Below are 21,113 nucleotides of genomic sequence, written 5' to 3' on the forward strand. Positions count from 1 at the left end.
TTTATGAAATACTTCATCCATAGAGCTGGATATCATAGTAAATACTATAAATATGTGATATAATTTTTGGTGGGATAATGTGGCTATCCCACCATTTTCATCCATTCTCAGCCTTTGCAAACTAATTTGACAAAATCCTCCTGTATACCTCTGCTAACTAAACAGATTTTCTATTCTACTTCTCTAGCTCTTTCTACTGTTATTCTCTCTTTCTTTTATTCTACAGCTTCTGAAACTTTCTCATATATTACTTTTGGGTAAAGAAAAGTGTTGCCATAACATAAAAGTTGTATCTTGTGCCTCTCTTGGCATGTGATGAAATCTGATTCAAAATACCATTTATAGTACTGCATTTGCTCCGGGTTTTGAGGAATTTGGGGGTTTATGTATTGTATAATATATGAACAGGAAGCAAAGGCATACTCAAAATGTTTTGAGTAATGATTAATCTTGTTCCTTAGTGCCCTGACTATGATTTATGCCAAAGAATTTCGGGGCAAAGGCAGCACAGTACCACAGGATACATATACACAAGAGATCAGTGGGATCCTGAAGTCATTGAGAATCGTAGGAAAAAGAAGAAAGAAGCCCAAAAGGAAGGAAAAGGAGAAGAGGAGGGGGAAGAGGAAGAAGAGCAAGAAGAAGAAGAGGTAATATCCGTACACAAAATGCTATACTTCTAAAATTTGCTATAGGGACTATCCCTGACGGTCCAGTGGTTAAAACTCCGCACTCCCAATGCAGAGGGGGCCGGGTTCAATCCCTGATCAGGGAACTAGATCCCACATGCCACAGTTAAGACCTGGTGCAGCCAAATAAATTAACATTTTTAAAAAGAGAAATAAAAAACACCTTGCTTGCTGTATCGGTTTCATTTTTTTTAATTGCTATAATTAAATGACAGAATATGAATATTCTATACAGAAAATTATATTTTCCTTAAGGTTTGATTTAGTTAGAGGAAACAGAAAAAATATTTCATGTTTTCAAGAACTTTAAATCAGAATGTAAAGGTCATCAAGTTTAAGGTCATCCTTCTTGTCAGGATGGAAGTCCCTCCATATCCTGACAGCTAATCTGCTTCATTCCATAGCAACAGAGAGTTACTGGTCACCTGCCATGTGTCAAGCACTACGCAAGCTAGTGTGAAGAGTCAGAGCAACAGAAAACATATGTAATTTGAGGAAGAAGGTAGCCCAGGTAGAATCCAATTTATGAAGTTAACATAATCTCGATTCCAAACTCTGACAAAGAGAGCACATGAAAAGAAATCTATATCCCAATTTCACGTATAATAACAATCCTAAAGTCAATACTAGTAAGCATACTGCAACAGGACCTCAAAAGAATCTTATACCAGACTTAATGAGGAAAATTTGATACTAAGAGTTAGGAAGATCCACTGGAGAAGGGATAGGTTACCCATTCCAGTATTCTTGGGCATCCCTTCTGTTTAGCTGGTAAAGAATCCGCCTGCAATGCAGGAGACCTGGATTGAGAAGATTCCCCTGGAGAAGGGAAAGGCTACCCACTCCAGTATTCTGGCCTAGAGAATTTCATGGACTGTATAGTCATGGGGTCGCAAAGAATCTGACATGACTGAGTGACTTTCACTCACTCAGGAAGTTTGTTAATAGCTAATGGGCTGGATTTAGCCCACTGGGGTGAGTGAGACAGGTCGTAACTTGCCAGTCCTTGCTCTATTGAAATATACCTGTGATTTCTATTATAGATTTACTTATTTATAATGTTTAATAATTTTAAATAGTTTCTATAACTTATAAATTATCATGAATAAATACTATTTCTATTAGGGCCTAGACTCAGTTAAATCTGACATTAATGTAGAAAAGGATACATTGCAAATCATTTCTCTAGTAGAAAAGATAAACCCCAAAGGCAACAGTTTTATTTCCCTGAAGGATGTCAAGCAGGATATCAAACTTTGCACTCTGATTTCAGTGATTATGTACACTTCAGTTCTGTCATCCTGCTGATTTCCTCACTAATGGGTTAAATGAATTTTTGACATTTGTTCTTTCATTTAAGAGCAGATCTTAAATGAAAAGATCTTTCATTTAGGAGCAGAACTTTTAAGGGGTTATGTTAACTTCATAGTTAAACACTATAACTATGTATGATGAAGGGCTTCCCTGGTGGCTCAGACAATGAAGAATCTGCCTGTAATGTGGAAGACCTGGGTTGAATCCCTGGGTCAGGAAGATCCCCTGGAGAAGGCAATGGCAACCCACTCCAGGATTCTTGCCTGGAATCTCATGGACAGAGGACCTTGGGAGGCTACAGTCCGTAGGGTTGCAAAGAGTCAGACACAACTGAAGCAACTTAGCATGCACGCATGCATGTATGATGATGGATGTTAATTAGATTTATTATGATCATTTCACAATAAGTACAAATCCAGTTGATCCTTAAATATCTCCAGAGTTGGGGCACTGACCCTTTGTGCAGCTGAAAATCCAAGTTAACTTTACAGTCAGCCTTGTATATCCACGGTTCTGCATCCTACCAACCACAGATCATGTAACATTATGTATTTACTATTGAAAAATATCCGATCAGTGGATCCACACAGTTCAGACTCACATTGCCCAAAGAGCAACTGTATTGAATCATTCTATTGTACACCTGAAACTAATGTAATGTTACATGTCAATTATAGCTCAATTTTAAAAACCTATTAATGTAAGAATGCCCATTTAAAAATATAAAATAATCTTCCCTGTGCAAATAAGGCATTAGATAAATAACCAGCAACTATTCTAGGTAAATATTTCAAGTAAACTCATAGTAAATATGAATAAAAATGTGTCATTTTAACATGAATAAAGCATACCATCATAATTAGTATAATAAATATATGCATGCGTGCCAAGTGGCTTCAGTCATGTCTGACCCTTTGCAACCTTATGGACTGTAGCCCACCAGGCTCCTCTGTCCATGGGATTCTCCAGGAAAGAATACTAGAGTGAATTGCCATTTCCTCCTCCTGGGGATCTTCCTAACCCAGGGATTGAACCTGCATCTCAGTCTCCTGCATTGGCAAGTGGGTTCTGTACCACTAGCACCACCTGGGAAGCCCAAATATGATGATAATAACGGGGAAATAAATATGATACAAATGTCATTTTTTTCTGTGAACCCTTTCATAACCACCTTCCCCCATCACTCTCCATCCCTTCTCCCCTGCCATCATCTTTCTTCTTAGCTCTTACCACCACAGCCTAACCTGTGATGTATCTATTTGTCTACTTGTTTATGCTCTGTCTTCCTCAATTGGGATGTGTGCTGTCTAAGCCCTAAGCCCTTAGTTTTGTTCTCTGTCATATTTCAAGCTCCTAGAACAGTGTCTGGCATGGGGTAGGCACTTAAGCTTTACTATTAATAAATGAATGAATCAATGAGTGAATGAGCTACAAGCTCAGGTACTTAGAGAAAATCCAACTTCTTTATTTTGTCTCTAAAAATCTGATGTTATTCCCATACTCTTCCCTACTCATTGGGGGTCAAAAGAAATGAGTAAGTATCCAAGTCAATTTAAAACTTTATTCCATCTGATAAAAGACCTTCAGGGTGTTCAGTCTCTCTAAAATAAAAATCCTATTTCCAATCTCTCCTTTTCCCTGCTTCTTACCCCAAAATGGCATGCAGGTATAGGGAGAGAGGGATATGACTTGCAAATGAAGTAATCATTAACATAAAGATATTCAACACAACTTCTTTTCCATTTAGGCATTTATTGCTGAAATGCAGATAGTGGCTGAAGTTCTTCAACACCTCGTTCAGAGACCTGAGGATTATTTGGAAAATATCGAACACATCGTTAACCTTTATAAGGAAATAATTCTTCATCCTTTAGAAGTAAGAAAAAGCTACATTGCTGAAAAAAGAACGTTGATACTTGTGTTTTGCGTGTACGTGTGCCAAGTTGCTTTGGTTTACATCCAACTCTTTGTGACCCTATGGACTGTAGCCCACCAGGCTCCTCTGTCCATCGGATTCTCCAGGCAACAATAGTGGAGTGGGTTGTCATTTCCTCCTCCAGGGGATCTTCCCAACCCAAGGATCAAACCTGCATCTCCTGCATTGCAGGCAGATTCTTTACTGCTCAGCTGCCAGGGAAGCCCTATTTGTGTTTTATCCCCAGTTAAATAGCTTTCACATTTCTTCACCGTGTGTATTATCTGCTTCATTCTCCTCCTCTTGAGCTTGGTAAAATGCTTTCAGAATAAGATTGCATTCCAAAGGCTGTTTCACAGAGCAACATTATTTTACTCTTACAAAGCAACAGTGCTGCTGAAAAGTGATAAATGAATTGCCTTTTTCAAAGTCATTAGGGAAATTTATGTATGGTTGGGGATTAGAAAGTCCATATTAAGGCATTGTTTTGTGAAAGCATTTTGAATCCAAAATGTATGGGTTTATAAAAATAAATGTACACTTAAGGTGCATCTTTTATTCTGAAAGGAACTGTTAATTTAGTTAAATTACAATCTAAAGAAAGCCATCCAACACTGGTTTCTCTGTGTATCCTATTCAAAGTTGGTTATTTGTAAATATGATAAGGCTATTATATATTATAATAGAAAAGTTATAATTAAAAGAATTAGCCTTTTAAAAGGATGATTACTGAAATTATGATTATTGAAAAGCATATTTTTATGGTTAAAAATCCAGGGCAGACTCTGCCCAATTTATGTTGGAGATTTATTCAACAAACATTTATTATATGGTATTTGCCCAGATTTCATGCTAAGCAATAGAACTACAAAGACAAATGAAAAACAGTCCTCAAACTGCCTCTTCCCATCTGATGGAGAAATTAAAATAATTTGTTTCATGGTGTTTTATAATGTTTATATATTTTTAGAGACAAGTGGATCATTTTCATTCCCATTGTCCACCCCCTCAGTGAGATCCAAATTGTTTTATTTTTTTAATTTATTTACAGTATTGTGTTAGTTTCAGATATGCAGCACAGTGATTCAATATTTTTGTTTCCTTATGTATGACTTTGATTCCTCCCTTCTTCCTCTTCTATCCCTGGCCTCTAAACATAGCTTCTTAACAGTAATTTACATGTCTATCTATAACATTCTTTCTCCTTCAACAAAAATATTCTACATATTCCTTGAGCTGCTGCATTGGGTATGAATACAGCATAATTAAAATCAGATTCAGAAGATTATAAAATTATATTCATGGGTACGGAGTTGGGAGTGGGAAGCAGAGGTAGTCTCTTCAAGGATAGGGACTCCCAGCATCATCGATGTTCAGTGCAGTGCCCAAAGTCTGGCGAGTGGTAAATGCTTGACAGATGTTCAGTTGAACAAATGATGATGTCACAAAGGAAAAATAACAGCTTCCATTTCATTACATGTAAATTTCTGGACATAATTTTAAAAATCTTTACTTAAAAGAAAAATATCCACATCGACTATGATAAAATATTTAAAGCTTTAATATATTGAAAGGTCATAGACTCACAGACATAAAGAACAGACATGGTTGACAAGGGGACAGTGGGTAGAGGAGGGATGGATTGGAAGTTTGGGGTTAGCAGATGCAAATTAGTATTAATATATAGAGAATGGATAAATAACAAGGTCCTAATATATAGCACAGGGAACTATATTCAATATCCTATGATAAACCACAATGGAAAAGAATTTAAAAAAAAGAATGTGTATGTCTATATATACATAATCAGTTCAGTTCAGTTCCGTCGCTCAGTCGTCTCCGACTCTTTGCGACCCCATGAACCGCAGCACACCAGGCCTCCCTGTCCATCACTAACTCCCGGAGTCCACCCCTAACTCCTGGAGTCCACCCAAACCCATGGCCATCGAGTCGATGACACCATCCAGCCATCTCATCCTCTGTTGTCCCCTTCTCCTCCTGCCCTCAATCTTTCCCAGCATCAGGGTCTGATGCACAGTTCAAAAGCATCAATAATATACATATACATATATAACAATCACTTTGCTATACAGCAGAAATTAATACAACATTGTAAATCAACTATCCTTCAATTTTTTAAAACGTAGGAAAAAAAGATCATATATATGATTTTTCTAAAACCTGTAAGGTCTTACCCTCCAGATAATAAATGGGTAACAAATATGAGCAGACAATTCACAAAAATTAATGACAAAAGAGTAACAAGTCTATAGAAAAATATTCAGTTTTACTGATAATAATTAAATGCTAAAGAAATATTTCCCCAATTAAATTTTAAAAGATGGACAAGGAATAAGAATTCCTAATTCTAGCAACTACATATGGTAAAGCAAACACTTCCATACCCTGCTGAAAGGAATATAAATTAGTATGGTGGTTTTTAGATAGCTTGCCTGAGAAAAGCACAGAAGTGGAAAATTACTAGGCCCTGCAGCAAAGCATAGATAAGAACTGACTGCTCAGACAAAAATTTCTAGGCCAAGAACCTAGACTTCAGGTCTAGTGTATAGCTTGCCTTGTATGGTAATTCCAGGGTGCTGATATGTGTGGAGGGAGGTCGGGAAGAGCCTTGAAAGGCAGGAGCCTACAATTCTAGTCTCCTCTGATCTGGCTGAGATGTGGATTCACTTGGGAGGCCAAGACCACCAAAATTCAGTGTTCCTCTAAAAGACGTGAGGAAAGCAAGCAGGAGCAAAGTAACTGCATCAGTGTCTGGTTTCTATCCTGCTTCAGGAGTAATCCAAGGCCACGTCTTCATTCTTGCCTGTCTTCAAATCCCAGCTTGACTACTGGTCTGACCCAGTGTTTGTGTCTTTATCCTTAAGAGTCTTCATACCTTTAGACTTAGTATACTAACTTCATTCTGAAGAACCTAGCTTAGGACTTCCCTGGTGGTCTAGTGGTTAAGACTTTGAGATTCCACTGCAGAGGTTGTGGGTTTGATCCCTGGTCAGGGTACTAAGACACCACATGCTGTGTGGTAAAGCAAAAAAAAAAAAAATCTTTTTTAATATAAGGTAAAAAGACTATTAAATAAAAAGAATCTAGTTTAAGGAAAGTATCTGAAATGCAGAAAAGCATGATGTACATCCTTGTTTAGAACATCGTAATTTATGGTTGGATTCTTGGATTCTACTAGAAGAATTGATGCTTTTGAACTGTGGTGTTGGAGAAGACTCTTGAGAATCCCTTGGACAGCAAGGAGATCAAACCAGTCCATTCTAAAGGAGATCAGTCCTGAATATGCATTGGAAGGATGGATGCTGAAGTTGAAACTCCAGTACTTTGGCCACCTGATGCAAAGAACTGACTCATTTGAAAAGACCCTGATGGTAGGAAAGATTGAAGGCAGGAGAAGAAGGGGACAACAGAAGATGAGATGTTTGGATGGCATCACCAACTCAGTGGAAATGAGTTTGAGTAAACTCCGGGAGTTGGTGATGGACAGGGAGGCCTGACATGCTGCAGTCTGTGGGGTTGCAAAGAGTCGGACACGACTGAGTGACTGAACTGAATTTATGGTTAAACAATGCAGGCATAATGGTTCTTCTGTCTAGAAGTAGAGAAACACTTAGAACCTAACCTTGCACAGTATTATGGAAGACAAAATGTACTGGACATTTAAGTAGGTGATTTTGTTCAGACTATGGCAACAAGGAAAATATTCACTAATGAAGACTTTATCAAAGAGAGGGGCTAGGGTTTTATGGAGGTAGGTAAATAAAGGTCTTATGGAAACCATGAAAAAAGATAGAGATGGATCTTATCTGAGTCTTTGAGGAAGGGTAGAGGTGGATCTTATCTCTCCACCATCCCTACTTTCTGGGAATGGAAGAAAATTTACAAGAATATTAATATAATCTTGAGATACAGAAAAATCTAATTTAAAGAAGAAAGGAAATCCAGAAACAATGATAACAGATTTAATCATAAATATATTTTATAATACAAAAGATACCATAAACAAAGTCAAATGATAAATCATAGTCAGGTAAAACATTTGCAAACCATATGGCAGATAAAGGTTAAAGACTTTTCATGAATGTTAAGGAAAAGAAAGGTCTAACAAAATGCACAGAGGTTATGGTTCAGTAGTTTACAGAGATGGATTTCTAGATACTGAACATCACCCACAGCCAGGGGAATAAAAAGTGAAACAAACCAAGGCCATTCTTCATCTAGCCGTTTGGCAGAAATTATTCTATGAATATATGCAGAGAGATGGATGCCCCCAAACATTTCTATTGGGAAAGACTGGCTTCACTGTAGAGAAAAACAAAAGAAACAGAAAGAGCAGAATTCATGGTATGACTAGTTTAGGCTTTTGTAAAAGTTCTCCTGAGCACTGAAAATAACATCCAGTATGTCATGTATATAGCAAATAATTTAGCATTAAAGATTTCTTCATGGTATATGAAGACTGAACTTTTGCCAATGATCCTGAATGATAAGGCTTCTTTTTGATTATCTGCAGGAAGTAATGGCCGAACATGATTCCCAGTATCTCATTGAGCTAGATGGAAATAAGCCCCCAGAGGAGCTGTTCATGGTAAGTGCAATGCTCAGTAAGAATATGTCACAGTTTGGAAAATCAAAAAAGTATTGACTGAATGATACTTATTTTCGTATCAGAAATAGATTTACATTTTGAATACCATTTATTTTTGAAAAATTCATTTTGACACTTAAAATTTGATATGATATTTATTCATCTGTCCATATTTAAATCAAAACTACATTTGAATTTAAAACCTCTGTGTGACAAACAGTATCTTGAAAAAGAGTAAAAGCAGATAAGAGCCATAAACACATGATACAATGCTTAACATGAGTAATAGGGAAATGCAAACCAAAGCTATAAGGAGATATCACTTCAAATCCACTAGGATGGCTAAAATTAAAAAGAAAAACAAAAAAACAGATAATGAATAACAAATGTTGGTGAGGATGTAGAAAAATCAGAACATTCATACACTGTTGTGGTAGTGCCATTAAATCATGTCCAACTCTTACAACTTCATGGACTGTAGCCTGCCAGGCTCCTCTGTCCATGGGATTTCCTGGACAAGAATACTGGAGTGGGTTGCCATTTCCTTCTCCAGGGGATCTTCCTAACCTTGGGATCAAACTGGAGTCTCTTGCATTACAATCTCCTGCACTGCTGAGCCACGAGCAAAGGCCAACATACATTGTTGGTAGGACTGCAAATGGTGTGGCCACTTTGGAAAAAAGTTTGGCAGTTCCTCAAAAGGTTGAATATGGAGTTACCATATGAATCAACAATTTAACTCCTAGGTATATGCCCAAAATAACTGAATACAGGTGTTTAAATGAAAATCTGTATGTGAATATTCATAGCAGCACTATTCACAATAGCCAGAAGGTAGAAACAACCCCAATGTCTAACAACTGATGAATGGATAAATAAAATGTATATTCATACAATGGATGTGTTGGTCGCTCAGTTGTGTCGGGATGGGAATGGATGGGAATGGGCGAATTTAATTCAGATGACCATTAAATCTACTGATGTGGGCAAGAATCCCTTAGAAGAAATGGAATAGCCCTCACAACAAAAGAGTCTGAAATGCAGTACTTGGACGCAATCTCAAAAATGGCAGAATGATCTCAGTTTGTTTCCAAGGCAAACCATTCAGTATCACAGTAATCCAAATCTATGCTCCAACCACTAATGCTGAAGAAGCTGAAGTTGAACAGTTCTATGAAGACATTTAAAATCTTCTAGGACTAACACCAGAGAAAGCAATGGCACCCCACTCCAGTACTCTTGCCTGGAAAATCCCATGGGCGGAGGAGCCTGGTAGGCTGCAGTCCATGGGGTCGCTAAGAGTCAGACACTGCTGAGTGACTTCACTTTCACTTCTCACTTTCATGCATTGGAGAAGGAAATGGCAACCCACTCCAGCGTTCTTGCCTGGAGAATCCCAGGGATGGGGGAGTCTGGCGGGCTGCTGTCTCTGGGGTCGCACAGAGTGGGACACCACTGAAGTGACTTTGCAGCAGCAGCAGGACTAATGCTAAAAAAGATATCCTTTTCATCACTGGGGACCAGAATGCAAAAGTAGGAAGTCAAGAGATACCTGGAGTAGCAGCTAAGTTTGGCTTTGGAGTACAAAATGAAGCAGGACAAAAGCTAACAGAGTTTTGCCAAGAGAACTCACTGGTCATAGCAAACATCTTCTCCCAACAACACAAGAGATGACTCTACACATGGACATCACCAGATGGTCAATACCGAAATCAGGTTGACTATACTCTTTGCAGCTGAAAATGGAGAAGCTCTATACAGTCAGCAAAAATAAGACCAGGAGCTGACTGTGGCTCAGATCATGAACTCCTTATTGCAAAAGTCAGACTTATATTGAAGACAGTAGGGAAGAACACTAGGCCATTCAGGTATGATTTAAATCAAATCCCTTATGATTATATAGTGGAAGTGGCAAATAGATTCAAGGGATTAGATCTGATAGAGTGCCTGAAGAACTATGGATGGAGGTTCATAACATTGTACAGGAGGCAGTGATCTAAAACTTCCCAAGAAAAAGAAATGCAAAAAGACAAAATGGTTGTCTGAGGAGGCCTTACAAATATCTAAGAAGAGAAGCGAAAGGCAAAGAAGAAAAGGAGAGAGATTCCCATCTGAATGCAGAGTTCCAAAGAATAGCAAAGAGATAAAGCCTTCCTAACTGAACAATGCAAAGAGAGAGAGGAAAACAATAGGATGGGAAAGACTAGATATCTCTTCAAGAAAATTGAAGATACCAAGGGAATATTTTATGCAAAGATGTGTACAATAAAGGACAGAAAAGGTATGGACTTAACAGAAGCAGAAGATATTAAGAAGAGGTGGCAAGAATACACAGAAGAACTGTACAAAAAAAGATCTTAGTCACCTGGATAACCACAATGGTGTGATCACTTACTTAGAGCCAGACATCCTGGAGTGCAAAGTCAAGTGAACCTTAGGAAGCATCACTACAAACAAAGCTAGTAGAGGTGATGGAATTCCAGTTGAACTATTTCAAATCCCAAAAGAAAATGCTGTTAAAGTGCCACACTCAATATGCCAGCAAATTTGGAAAACTCAGCAGTGGCCAAAGGACTGGAAAAAGTCAGTTTTCATTCCAATCCCAAAGAAGGGCAATACCAAAGAATGTTCAAACTACCACATAGTTGCACTCATTTCATATGCTAACAATGTCATGCTCAAAATCTTCCAAGCTAGACTTCAACAGTATGTGAACTGAGAATTTCCATTTGTACAAGCTAGATTTAGAAAAGGCAGAGGAACCAGAGATCAAATTGCAACCATCCATGGGATCATAGAAAAAATCAAGAGAATTCCAGAAGAACATGTAATTCTGGTTCATTGACTACACTAAAGCCTTTGACTGTGTAGATCACAACAAACTGTGAAAAATTCTGAAAGATGGGAATACCTGACCACTTTACCTGCCTCCTGAGAAATCTGTATGCAAGTCAAGAAGCAACAGTTAGAACCAGACATGAAATTACAGACTGGTTCCAAATTGGGGAAAGTGTATGTCAAGGCTGTATATTGTCACCCTGCTCATTTAACTTATATGCAGAGTACATCATGAGAAACGCTGGGCTGGAAGAAGCACAAGCTGGAATCAAGATTGCTGGGAGAAGTATCAATAACCTCAGATATGCAGATGACACCACCCTTATGGCAGAAAGTGAAGAAGAACTAAAGAGCCTCTTGATGAAAGTGAAAGAGGAGAGTGAAAAAGTTGGCTTAAAGCTCAGCATTCAGAAAACTAAGATCATGGCACCTGGTCCCATCACTTCATGGCAAATAGATGGGGAAAGAGTGGAACAGTGGCTGACTTTATTTTTTGGGGTTCCAAAATCACTGCAGATGGTGATTGCAGCCATGAAATTAAAAGATGCTTACTCCTTAGAAGGAAAGTTGTGACCAACCTAGACAGCATATTAAAAAGCAGAAACATTATTTTGTCAACAAAGTCTGTCTAGTCAAGGCTATGGTTTTTCCAGTAGTCATGTATGGATGTGACAGTTGGACTATAATGAAAGCTAAGTGCTGAAGAATTGATGCTTTTGAACTGTGGTGTTGGAGAAGACTCTTGAGAGTCCCTTGGACTGCAAGGAGATCCAACCAGTCCATCCTAAAGGAGATCAGTCCTGGGTGTTCATTGGAAGGACTGATGTTGAGGCTGAAACTCCAATACTTTGGCCACCTGATGAGAAGAGCTGACTCATTGGAAAAGACCCTGATGCTGGGAAAAATTGAGGGCAGGAGGAGAAGGGGATGACAGATGATGAAATGGTTGGATGGCATCACCAACTCAATGGACATGAGTTTGGGTGATATCCGGGAGTTGGTGATGGACAGGGAGGCCTGGAGTGCTGCAGTTCACGGGGTCACAAAGAGTCGGACACAACTGAGTGACTGAACTGAACTGACCAGGGAACTAGATCCTACATGCCACAACTAAGAGTTAGAATGCAGGAACTAAAGATCCCACATGCTGCAAGGAAGACTGAAGATCCCAGGTGCCACAACTAAGACCCAGCACAGCCAAATACATAAAGTAAAGTATTTTCAACAAATTCTGGTCCACCATCACCACCACCTTGCCCCAAAGACAGTCCTCCCAGAGATTTCCCCTCTCAGTAAATGCCATATCCGTCCTTCCAGCCGCTCTTTTTCTCACATCCAACAACCAACCTGTCAGCATACACAGCAGGCTTTTTCTTCTTCAAAATACATTCAGAATTTGACTGCTTTTTACAACCTGGGAGATACTTTCCTCAAGGGAAAGGGCAGAAGTTCCACCAGGCCTGGTTGAAATTCACCAAGATTGTTAAGGCCCCAGCTGGCACTGGCACCCTGGTACTTCTGCCTACAGTTCATTGGCCAGAACAAGTTACATGGAGAAGCTCAATACCAATGAACTAAGTATTCTCACATAAACTAGGGCATTAACAAGGGAAAGGAGGAAAGAATGGATTGTGAACAAATAATACAATCTACCATAGATTGCAATACTCCATCAGGACCTTGTCTATCTTACCATCTCTCATCTCAGACTCTGTTTCATAGTCTTCTACATAGTATATTAGTTTCTTAGTGCTTCCATAACAAAGTACCGCAAACTAGGTATTTTACAATGACAGATATTTATTACAGTTCTAGAGGCTAGAAGTCTAATATCGAGGTGTTGGCAGAGCTTCACTCCATTCAAAGCCTCTAAGTGGGGATCCATCATTGCCTCTTGCAGCTTCTGGTAACACCAGGCACCACTTGGCTTGTGGTAGCTAATGCTAACATCTGCTTCCATCTTTACATGGCTGCCTTCTTCCCTCTGCCTGAAGACCTCCCACAGTGTTAGACCTCAAAGGGCATGACTATTTGAGGACCAAAGGGCAGACTCTAGTGGATTGAATTGTTTCCCCAAAAAAAGATAATATTGAGGAGCTAAACTTCAATACCTATAAGTGTGACCTTATTTGGAAATAGGATCTTTTCAGATGTAATTAAGATGAGGCCACAGTGAATTAGGATGGGCCCTAATCCAATGTGGCTGGCATCCTTTTAAGAGATTTATGAATGCAGGGAGAAAATGGCTCACAATAGAGGCAGAGATTGGAGTGATGCAACTACAAGCCAAGCAACACTAAAAATTGCCAGCAATCTACCAGAAGCCAGGAAGAACAAGTAAATATTCTGCTCATGAGCACATGACTTTTTCAAAATATTTGAAATGTTCAAATGCCAATGTATTAAAAAGACTTCTCCTTTAAATTTAGACGGTTATGGATCGACTTAAATATCTAAACCTAAAAAGAGCAGCTGTTATAACCAAACTTCAGAGTACAGAGGAAGATATTAATGACACAATGGAAAATGTAAGTTACCTTTAATTGTTTGAAAGTCTACCCTTCCCCTCTATGTTGCACCCTTAATTTGTATCCTTTCAAGGTTTAAAAGGATCTCAGAACACCTTTTATAAAAATAGATTTGATTTTTCAGAAGCTATAATATTGGCACAATATCCTTGTAAACACTAAACAAAAGTTTTGAAACAAAGAAAGACAATAAATCAGAACAATTTCATAAGTATAATAAGAAATAAAGAAACCCAAGTTTAGTTTTAAAAAATCGCAACACTAAAGACATAACAGCCCTCAATTCTCTAAATATTTGTTCATTCCCTCCATCATTCAACCAGTTTTTAAAATAACTACTAAAGTGACGTAATGTGGATGTGACGGTCCTCAACTTATAAATTGCCGAGTGCTAAAAGAGCCACCAGAACTTTTTAGCTGGAGGACTTAATCTATTCTGGGAAGTTTAGATTCGCCTTTTTAAAAAAATAGGAATTAAACAACTAATGCCAGAATCATAAGTAGGTATTATAATTCAAATAAAATGATCTTTAAGGATAGAGATCATTTTGTTTTCCTGTACTGTGTAATCCCTAGATTTTAATGGGTGAACATAGCTGGGAATAGGTAACACGAATTGATACTGAAGAGGAGGAAAGGTGGGCCTGATGCACACAGAGGCTCTGTACTGAGCCTCTTCTTCTAGGTCATCATTGAAGGAAAATTTTAAAGTATTCAGAAAACCTGGAGGTTCTTTCAGCCTGCAGACCCCGGGGTCTCGGCGTCAGGGAAAGGACGATGGCATGGAGGAGGATGCAAGCCAGGATAGGGCAGCTCTGGGCACTGCTGCAGCTCCGAGCATGGTGGGCGGCAGGCCACAGTGGCTAGTTCTCAACTTCTCGCGGGAAAAGAATGAGAATGAGCCTGAGAGGCCCTGGAAGAGTGAACCGCAGGAGAGGAGGGCGCTAGAGAGGGAGAGGGCTAGTGGAGGGTAGTTTCACAAGGAAAAGCCAAATGGGCTTAATCTTCTCTTTTGGTTCAGCCTCTCCCAAAGGGAAGCATCCAGTCTTTTGGCTGAGGTCTTCTGAAGAGGCAATGGCTGACTAAGTGAAGTGGGGTGCAGCCCTGGCCACTAGAACCTCCTCTTAAAGATTCTCAGCCAATCCTGTCTTCTGCTCTCCATTCCTCCTCTTCAGAGGTGCCTGCTGTCAGGTCCTGAGCCTTTCGGGAACTTGACTTGCTTCTTCTTGTCCTCAGCCCATCCTCCATCACCCTCCCTGCCACCACAGACACTGAGCTTTCACTTTCCTCTGACCTCAGTTACCACTAGTCCACCTGCTTTTTAGTTTACAGAAGTATGTAGCTGCAACTGCCCAGCTGTCAGCTCTTCTGGTCTTTCTCCCCTGTTCCTCTGTCCATTTCTCATGAAATGAATTCTGCTGTGATTTCCGCAAGGTTTTAGGAAATCAGCAAACCCAAATGCGTGTGTTCAGTCTGCCTTGTTTAACCAGAGGCAGTCCTGATCTTTTTTAAGGCTGTGATATCAAAGTCATCTGAAAGATTATCTTCTCATTGCCCCAATAGATACATGGCCCAGAGACTTGAGAGGGGAGCATGGTCAGCTATCCAAACACTTTTCCCAAGTTTGGACAGGAAATAGGGATAGTGAGGAAAAAGCAGCTGCTTCCTGACTTAACTGTGTACCAAGGGAAAGGCTACCCACTCCAGTATTCTGGTCTGGAGAATTCCAAGGACTGTATAATCCGTGGGGTCGCAAAGAGTCAGACTCAACAGAGTGACTTTCACTTTCAGCCCCTAGCTCACTGTCTGTTGATTCATGGAGAAGGGTGTAGCCCAGTGTACCCCACTGACAAAGTTCTCAGTCTCCTACAGCTCACCTAAGCATTGACAGTTTCCTTCAAGTTTAGCTTCTTGCAGCCTACAACTGGGGACATCCAGGCAGGATCCCCACAACCAGCATGCCTCTTTGCTCTCTGATGCTGCAACAGTGGTTCTTAACTTCTTGGGAGGTGATAAATGGAAGATTACTGAGGGAGACTTTTATATTTAAGAAAAATGAAAGAGCTAAGTCAATACAAATGTGCCTATGGCATCTTACTATTTTAAAACTTAGGTAAATTAACTAAAGTAACTATTTTCAAACCTTTTCAATAAGAATTTTTCCAACTTTCCTGAAATAGATTATAGAAAACCCTTTATCCACCTTATGCTCATTCTAACCTACAACAGAAAATACTTGGTAAAATTTAAACAAGGTCTTAAAACAGAAATGAAAACTATTTATCTAAGTAAATGTTGGACAAGTGCAGATGGCTGCAATTAAGAAAAAAAAAATCCTGTCTTAATTATTTCTTAAATAGTAGAGCATGGTCAAATAACAAATGAAATAATAATGTGAATTTCAGCAAAACTTATGCCCACATGTTTAATGTTTGTTACTAACAGGATGAGCTGTTCCGTACTCTCGCATCTTATAAACTTATTGCACCAAGATATAGATGGCAGAGAAGCCGATGGGGACGTACATGTCCTGTGACTTTAAAAGAAGGTAACATTTTTCAAGGATTGCCAGATTTTTCTGTGAGGTAGGTAAGATTTTCAGAATTTAATTTTAAAATGTGCCCATACTTCTTTTCAGTTGTTTATGATAATGACATATTTTTAGTTTTCTAGGTAAAATGTACTGTCTTTCATCAGAAGAGGCATTAAAAACATTTCTATTGAACCCACGTCCCTATCTTATTCCACCTATGCCAGCACCACCATTTAAAGTATTCATATTTGGACCTCAGTCTTCAGGGAAAACAACACTTAGCAATTTGCTTGCAAAACATTACAAAGGAAAGGTAACTACTTAGCTGATTCAATTTGCATTTCCCTTATGACTAATGAGGTTCAACATTTTTTATATGTTATTCATGTATTCTCTTTTAGAAGTGTTTGTTCAAGCTTCTTGCTCATTCCAACTTTTTTGCATCATTATTGGCAGGAGTTCCTTATGTTGTATACATACAAATTTTTGTTATAGACATTATAAATATTTTCTACTGTTCTGCTTTGCCTTTTCACTTCTTAAATGAAAAATGTACCATAATATAATTCATTTAAAGTAAGTCATTAAGTCCAAGGCAAAATGATAGGATACTGAAAGAGGAACTCCCCAGGTCAGTAGGTGCCCAATATGCTACTAGAGATCAGTGGAGAAATAACTCCAGAAAGAATGAAGAGATGGAGCCAAAGCAAAAACAATACCCAGTGTGGATGTGACTGGTGATAGAAGCAAGGTCCAATGCTGTAAAGAGCAATATTGCATAGGAACCTGGAATGTCAGGTCCATGAATCAAGGCAAATTGGAAGTGGTCAAACAAGACATGGCAAGAGTGAATGTCGACATTCTAGGAATCAGCGAACTGAAATGGACTGGAATGGGTGAATTTAACTCAGATGACCATTATATCTACTACTGCAGGCAGGAATCCCTCAGAAGAAATAGAGTAGCCATCATGGTCAACAAAAGAGTCTGAAATGCAGTACTTGGATGCAATCTCAAAAACAACAGAATGATCTCTGTTCGTTTCCAAGGCAAACCATTCAATATCACAGTAATCCAAGTCTATGCCCCAACCAGTAACGCTGAAGAAGCTGAAGTTGAACGGTTCTATGAAGACCTACAAGACCTTTTAGAACTAACACCCAAAAAAGATGTCCTTTTCATTATAGGGGACTGGAATGCAAAAGCAGGAAGTCAAGAAACACCTGGAATAACAGGCAAATTTGGCCTTGGAATATGGAATGAAGCAGGGCAAAGACTAATAGAGTTCTGCCAAGAAAATGCACTGGTCATAGCAAACACCCTCTTCCAACAACACAAGAGAAGACTCTACACATGGACATCACCAGATGGTCAACACTGAAATCAGATTGATCATATTCTTTGCAGCCAAAGATGGAGAAGCTCTATACAGTCAACAAAAACAAGACCAGGAGCTGACTGTGGCTCAGATCATGAACTCCTTATTACCAAATTCAGACTTAAATTGAAGAAAGTAGGGAAAACCACTAGACCATTCGGGTGTGACCTAAATCAAATCCCTTATGATTATACAGTGGAAGTGAGAAATAAATTTAAGGGCCTAGATCTGATAGATAGAGTGCCTGATGAACTATGGAATGAGGTTCATGACATTGTACAGGAGACAGGGATCAAGACCATCCCCATGGAAAAGAAATGCAAAAAAAGCAAAATGGCTGTCTGGGGAGGCCTTACAAATAGCTGTGAAAAGAAGAGAAGCCAAAAGCAAAGGAGAAAAGGAAAGATATAAGCATCTGAATGCAGTGTTCCAAAGAATAGCAAGAAGAGATAAGAAAGCCTTCTTCAGCGATCAATGCAAAGAAATAGAGGAGAACAACAGAATGGGAAAGACTAGAGATCTCTTCAAGAAAATTAGAGATACGAAGGGAACATTTCATGCAAAGATGGGCTCGATAAAGGACAGAAATGGTATGGACCTAACAGAAGCAGAAGATATTAAGAAGAGGTGGCAAGAATACACAGAACTGTACAAAAAAGATCTTCATGACCCAGATAATCACGATGGTGTGATCACTCACCTAGATCCAGACATTCTGGAATGTGAAGTCAAGTGGGCCTTAGAAAGCATCACTATGAACAAAGCTAGTGGAGGTGATGGAATTCCAGTTGAGCTATTCCAAATCCTGAAAGATGATGCTGTGAAAGTGCTGCACTCAATATGCCAGCAAATTTGGAAAACTCAGCAGTGGCCATGGAACTGGAAAAGGTCAGTTTTCATTCCAATCCCAAAGAAAGGCAATGCCAAACAATGCTCAAATACTGCACAGTTGCACTCATCTCACACGCTAGTAAAGTAATGCTCAAAATTCTCCAAGCCAGGCTTCAGCAATTTGTGAACTGTGAACTTCCTGATGTTCAAGCTGGTTTTAGAAAAGGCAGAGGAACCAGAGATCAAATTGCCAGCATCCGCTGGATCATGGAAAAAGCAAGAGAGTTCCAGAAAAGCATCTATTTCTGCTTTATTGACTGTGCCAAAGCCTTTGACTGCATGGATCACAATAAACTGTGGAAAATTCTGAAAGAGATGGGAATACCAGACCACTTGACCTGCCTCTTGAGAAATCTGTATGCAGGTCAGGAAGCAACCGTTAGAACTGGACATGGAACAACAGACTGGTTCCAAATAGGAAAAGGAGTATGTCAAGGCTGTATATTGTCACCCTGCTTATTTAACTTATATGCAGAGTATATCATGAGAAATGCTGGACTGGAAGAAACACAAGCTGGAATCAAGATTGCCGGGAAAAATATCAATAACCTCAGATATGCAGATAACACCACCCTTATGGCAGAAAGTGAAGAGGAACTAAAAAGCCTCTTGATGAAAGTGAAAGTGGAGAGTGAAAAAGTTGGCTTAAAACTCAACATTCAGAAAATGAAGATCATGGCATCCAGTCCCATCACTTCATGGGAATTAGATGGGGAAACAGTGGAAACAGTGTCAGACTTTATTTTTGGGGGCTCCAAATCACTGCAGATGGTGACTGCAGCCATGAAATTAAAAGACACTTACTCCTTGGAAGGAAAGTTATGACCAACCTAGATAGCATATTCAAAAGCAGAGACATTAACTTTGCCAACAAAGGTCCATCTAGTCAAGGCTATGGTTTTTCTTGTGGTCATGTATGGATGGGAGAGTTGGACTGTGAAGAAGGCTGAGCGCCGAAGAATTGATGCTTTTGAGCTGTGGTGTTGGAGAAGACTCTTGAGAGTCCCTTGGACTGCAAGGAGATCCAACCAGTTCTTTCTGAAGGAAATAAGCCCTGGAATTTCTTTGGAGGGAATGATGCTGAAGCGGAAACTCCAGTACTTTGGCCATCTCATGCGAAAAGTTGACTCATTGGAAAAGACTCTGATGCTGGGAGGGATTGGGGGCAGGAGGAGAAGGGGACACAGAGGATGAGATGGCTGGATGGCATCACTGACTCGATGGACGTGAGTCTGAGTGAACTCCGGGAGTTGGTGATGGACAGGGAGGCCTGGCGTGCTGTGATTCATGGGGTCGCAAAGAGTCGGACACAACTGAGCGACTGAACTGAACTAAAGAAGATGGGAATTAGGCTTCACCTTCTGAAGAAAAGAGTATTAAAGAATTTGTGGATATGTTTTAAAACCATCGGAGTATGTGTCAGACAAAAGAATTATAATTTTAAAATGTAAAGCATTTTTACAAATCAGTATTTTAAAGCCCCAGTAGAAAAAGATAGCAAACAGGCAATTCATGAAATAATTGATTCAAATAGCCATTACACATGAGAAAAGGATTATCACCTTAATAATCAGGGAGAGGCCAAAAAACCCAGAGATATATTATGTTAACCTCACTGTTGAAAAATCACCCAATACCGATGTATGGCTAGGATTAGGAAAGTACATTCTCATACATTGCTGGTTAGAGTGTAACCATTCTGGATAGCTATTGGACATATCTATAAAAGTCTAAAATCTATGCATATCCTTTGAACTATAGATTTTTCTTGAAAAAACTGTCAAAGACATATACATATCCATAGCCTAGTGTATAATAGCAAAATATGTATTATTGGTACTTTAAATAAGTTGTAATATTTTTATCTAATATAATACTTACATCCATTAAAAATGATAGGGCATATATTCATGCATATTTAATAAATATAGAAGAATGGTACTGATGAACCTATTTGCAGGGCAGGAATAGAGATACAGACATAAAGGCAAGACTCTGGACACAGCAGGGAAAGCAGAGGGTGGGACAAATTGAGAGAGTAGCAGTGAAACATATACATTACCATAAGTAAACTAGTAGCTAATAGGAAGTTCTGTATAACCCAGGGAGCTCAATGTCGTTCTCTGTGACAATCTAGAGGGGCAGGATGGGGTAGGGGGTGGTAGGGAGGTTCAAGAGGGAGGGGGCATATGTATACTTAATGGCTGATTCACATAATTGTGTGGCGAAAGTCAATATAATATTGTATTAATAAAGCAATTATTCCCCAGTTAAAAATAAAATTTTTAAAAATTAATGGATTAATTTAACTGTGTGAATTGGATGGTATATCTCAATAAAGCCATATTTTTAAATTAAAAAATGTTGGTGTGAAAAAAAGTGATGGTCTGGATGTATTTTTATTGGCATAAAATAAAA

General features: G+C 39.0%; 1 protein-coding gene across 5 annotated transcripts in view; it reads left to right on the forward strand.

The window, feature by feature from the left end:
• The window catches only part of AK9 (adenylate kinase 9), a 116,963-nt gene that overhangs the window by 19,447 nt on the left and 76,403 nt on the right, over positions 1-21,113 (forward strand). For all 5 annotated transcript variants that reach the window (XM_027551232.1, XM_027551235.1, XM_027551233.1 and 2 more), the window contains 6 exons: positions 462-650; positions 3,751-3,879; positions 8,453-8,527; positions 13,795-13,893; positions 16,339-16,478; positions 16,559-16,739. In XM_027551232.1, coding sequence (XP_027407033.1) covers positions 462-650; positions 3,751-3,879; positions 8,453-8,527; positions 13,795-13,893; positions 16,339-16,478; positions 16,559-16,739 — 813 coding nt within the window. The remainder of the gene's footprint in view (positions 1-461; positions 651-3,750; positions 3,880-8,452; positions 8,528-13,794; positions 13,894-16,338; positions 16,479-16,558; positions 16,740-21,113) is intronic.

This window comes from Bos indicus x Bos taurus, chromosome 9 (assembly GCF_003369695.1).
Source record: "Bos indicus x Bos taurus breed Angus x Brahman F1 hybrid chromosome 9, Bos_hybrid_MaternalHap_v2.0, whole genome shotgun sequence".
Taxonomy (NCBI): domain Eukaryota; kingdom Metazoa; phylum Chordata; class Mammalia; order Artiodactyla; family Bovidae; genus Bos; species Bos indicus x Bos taurus.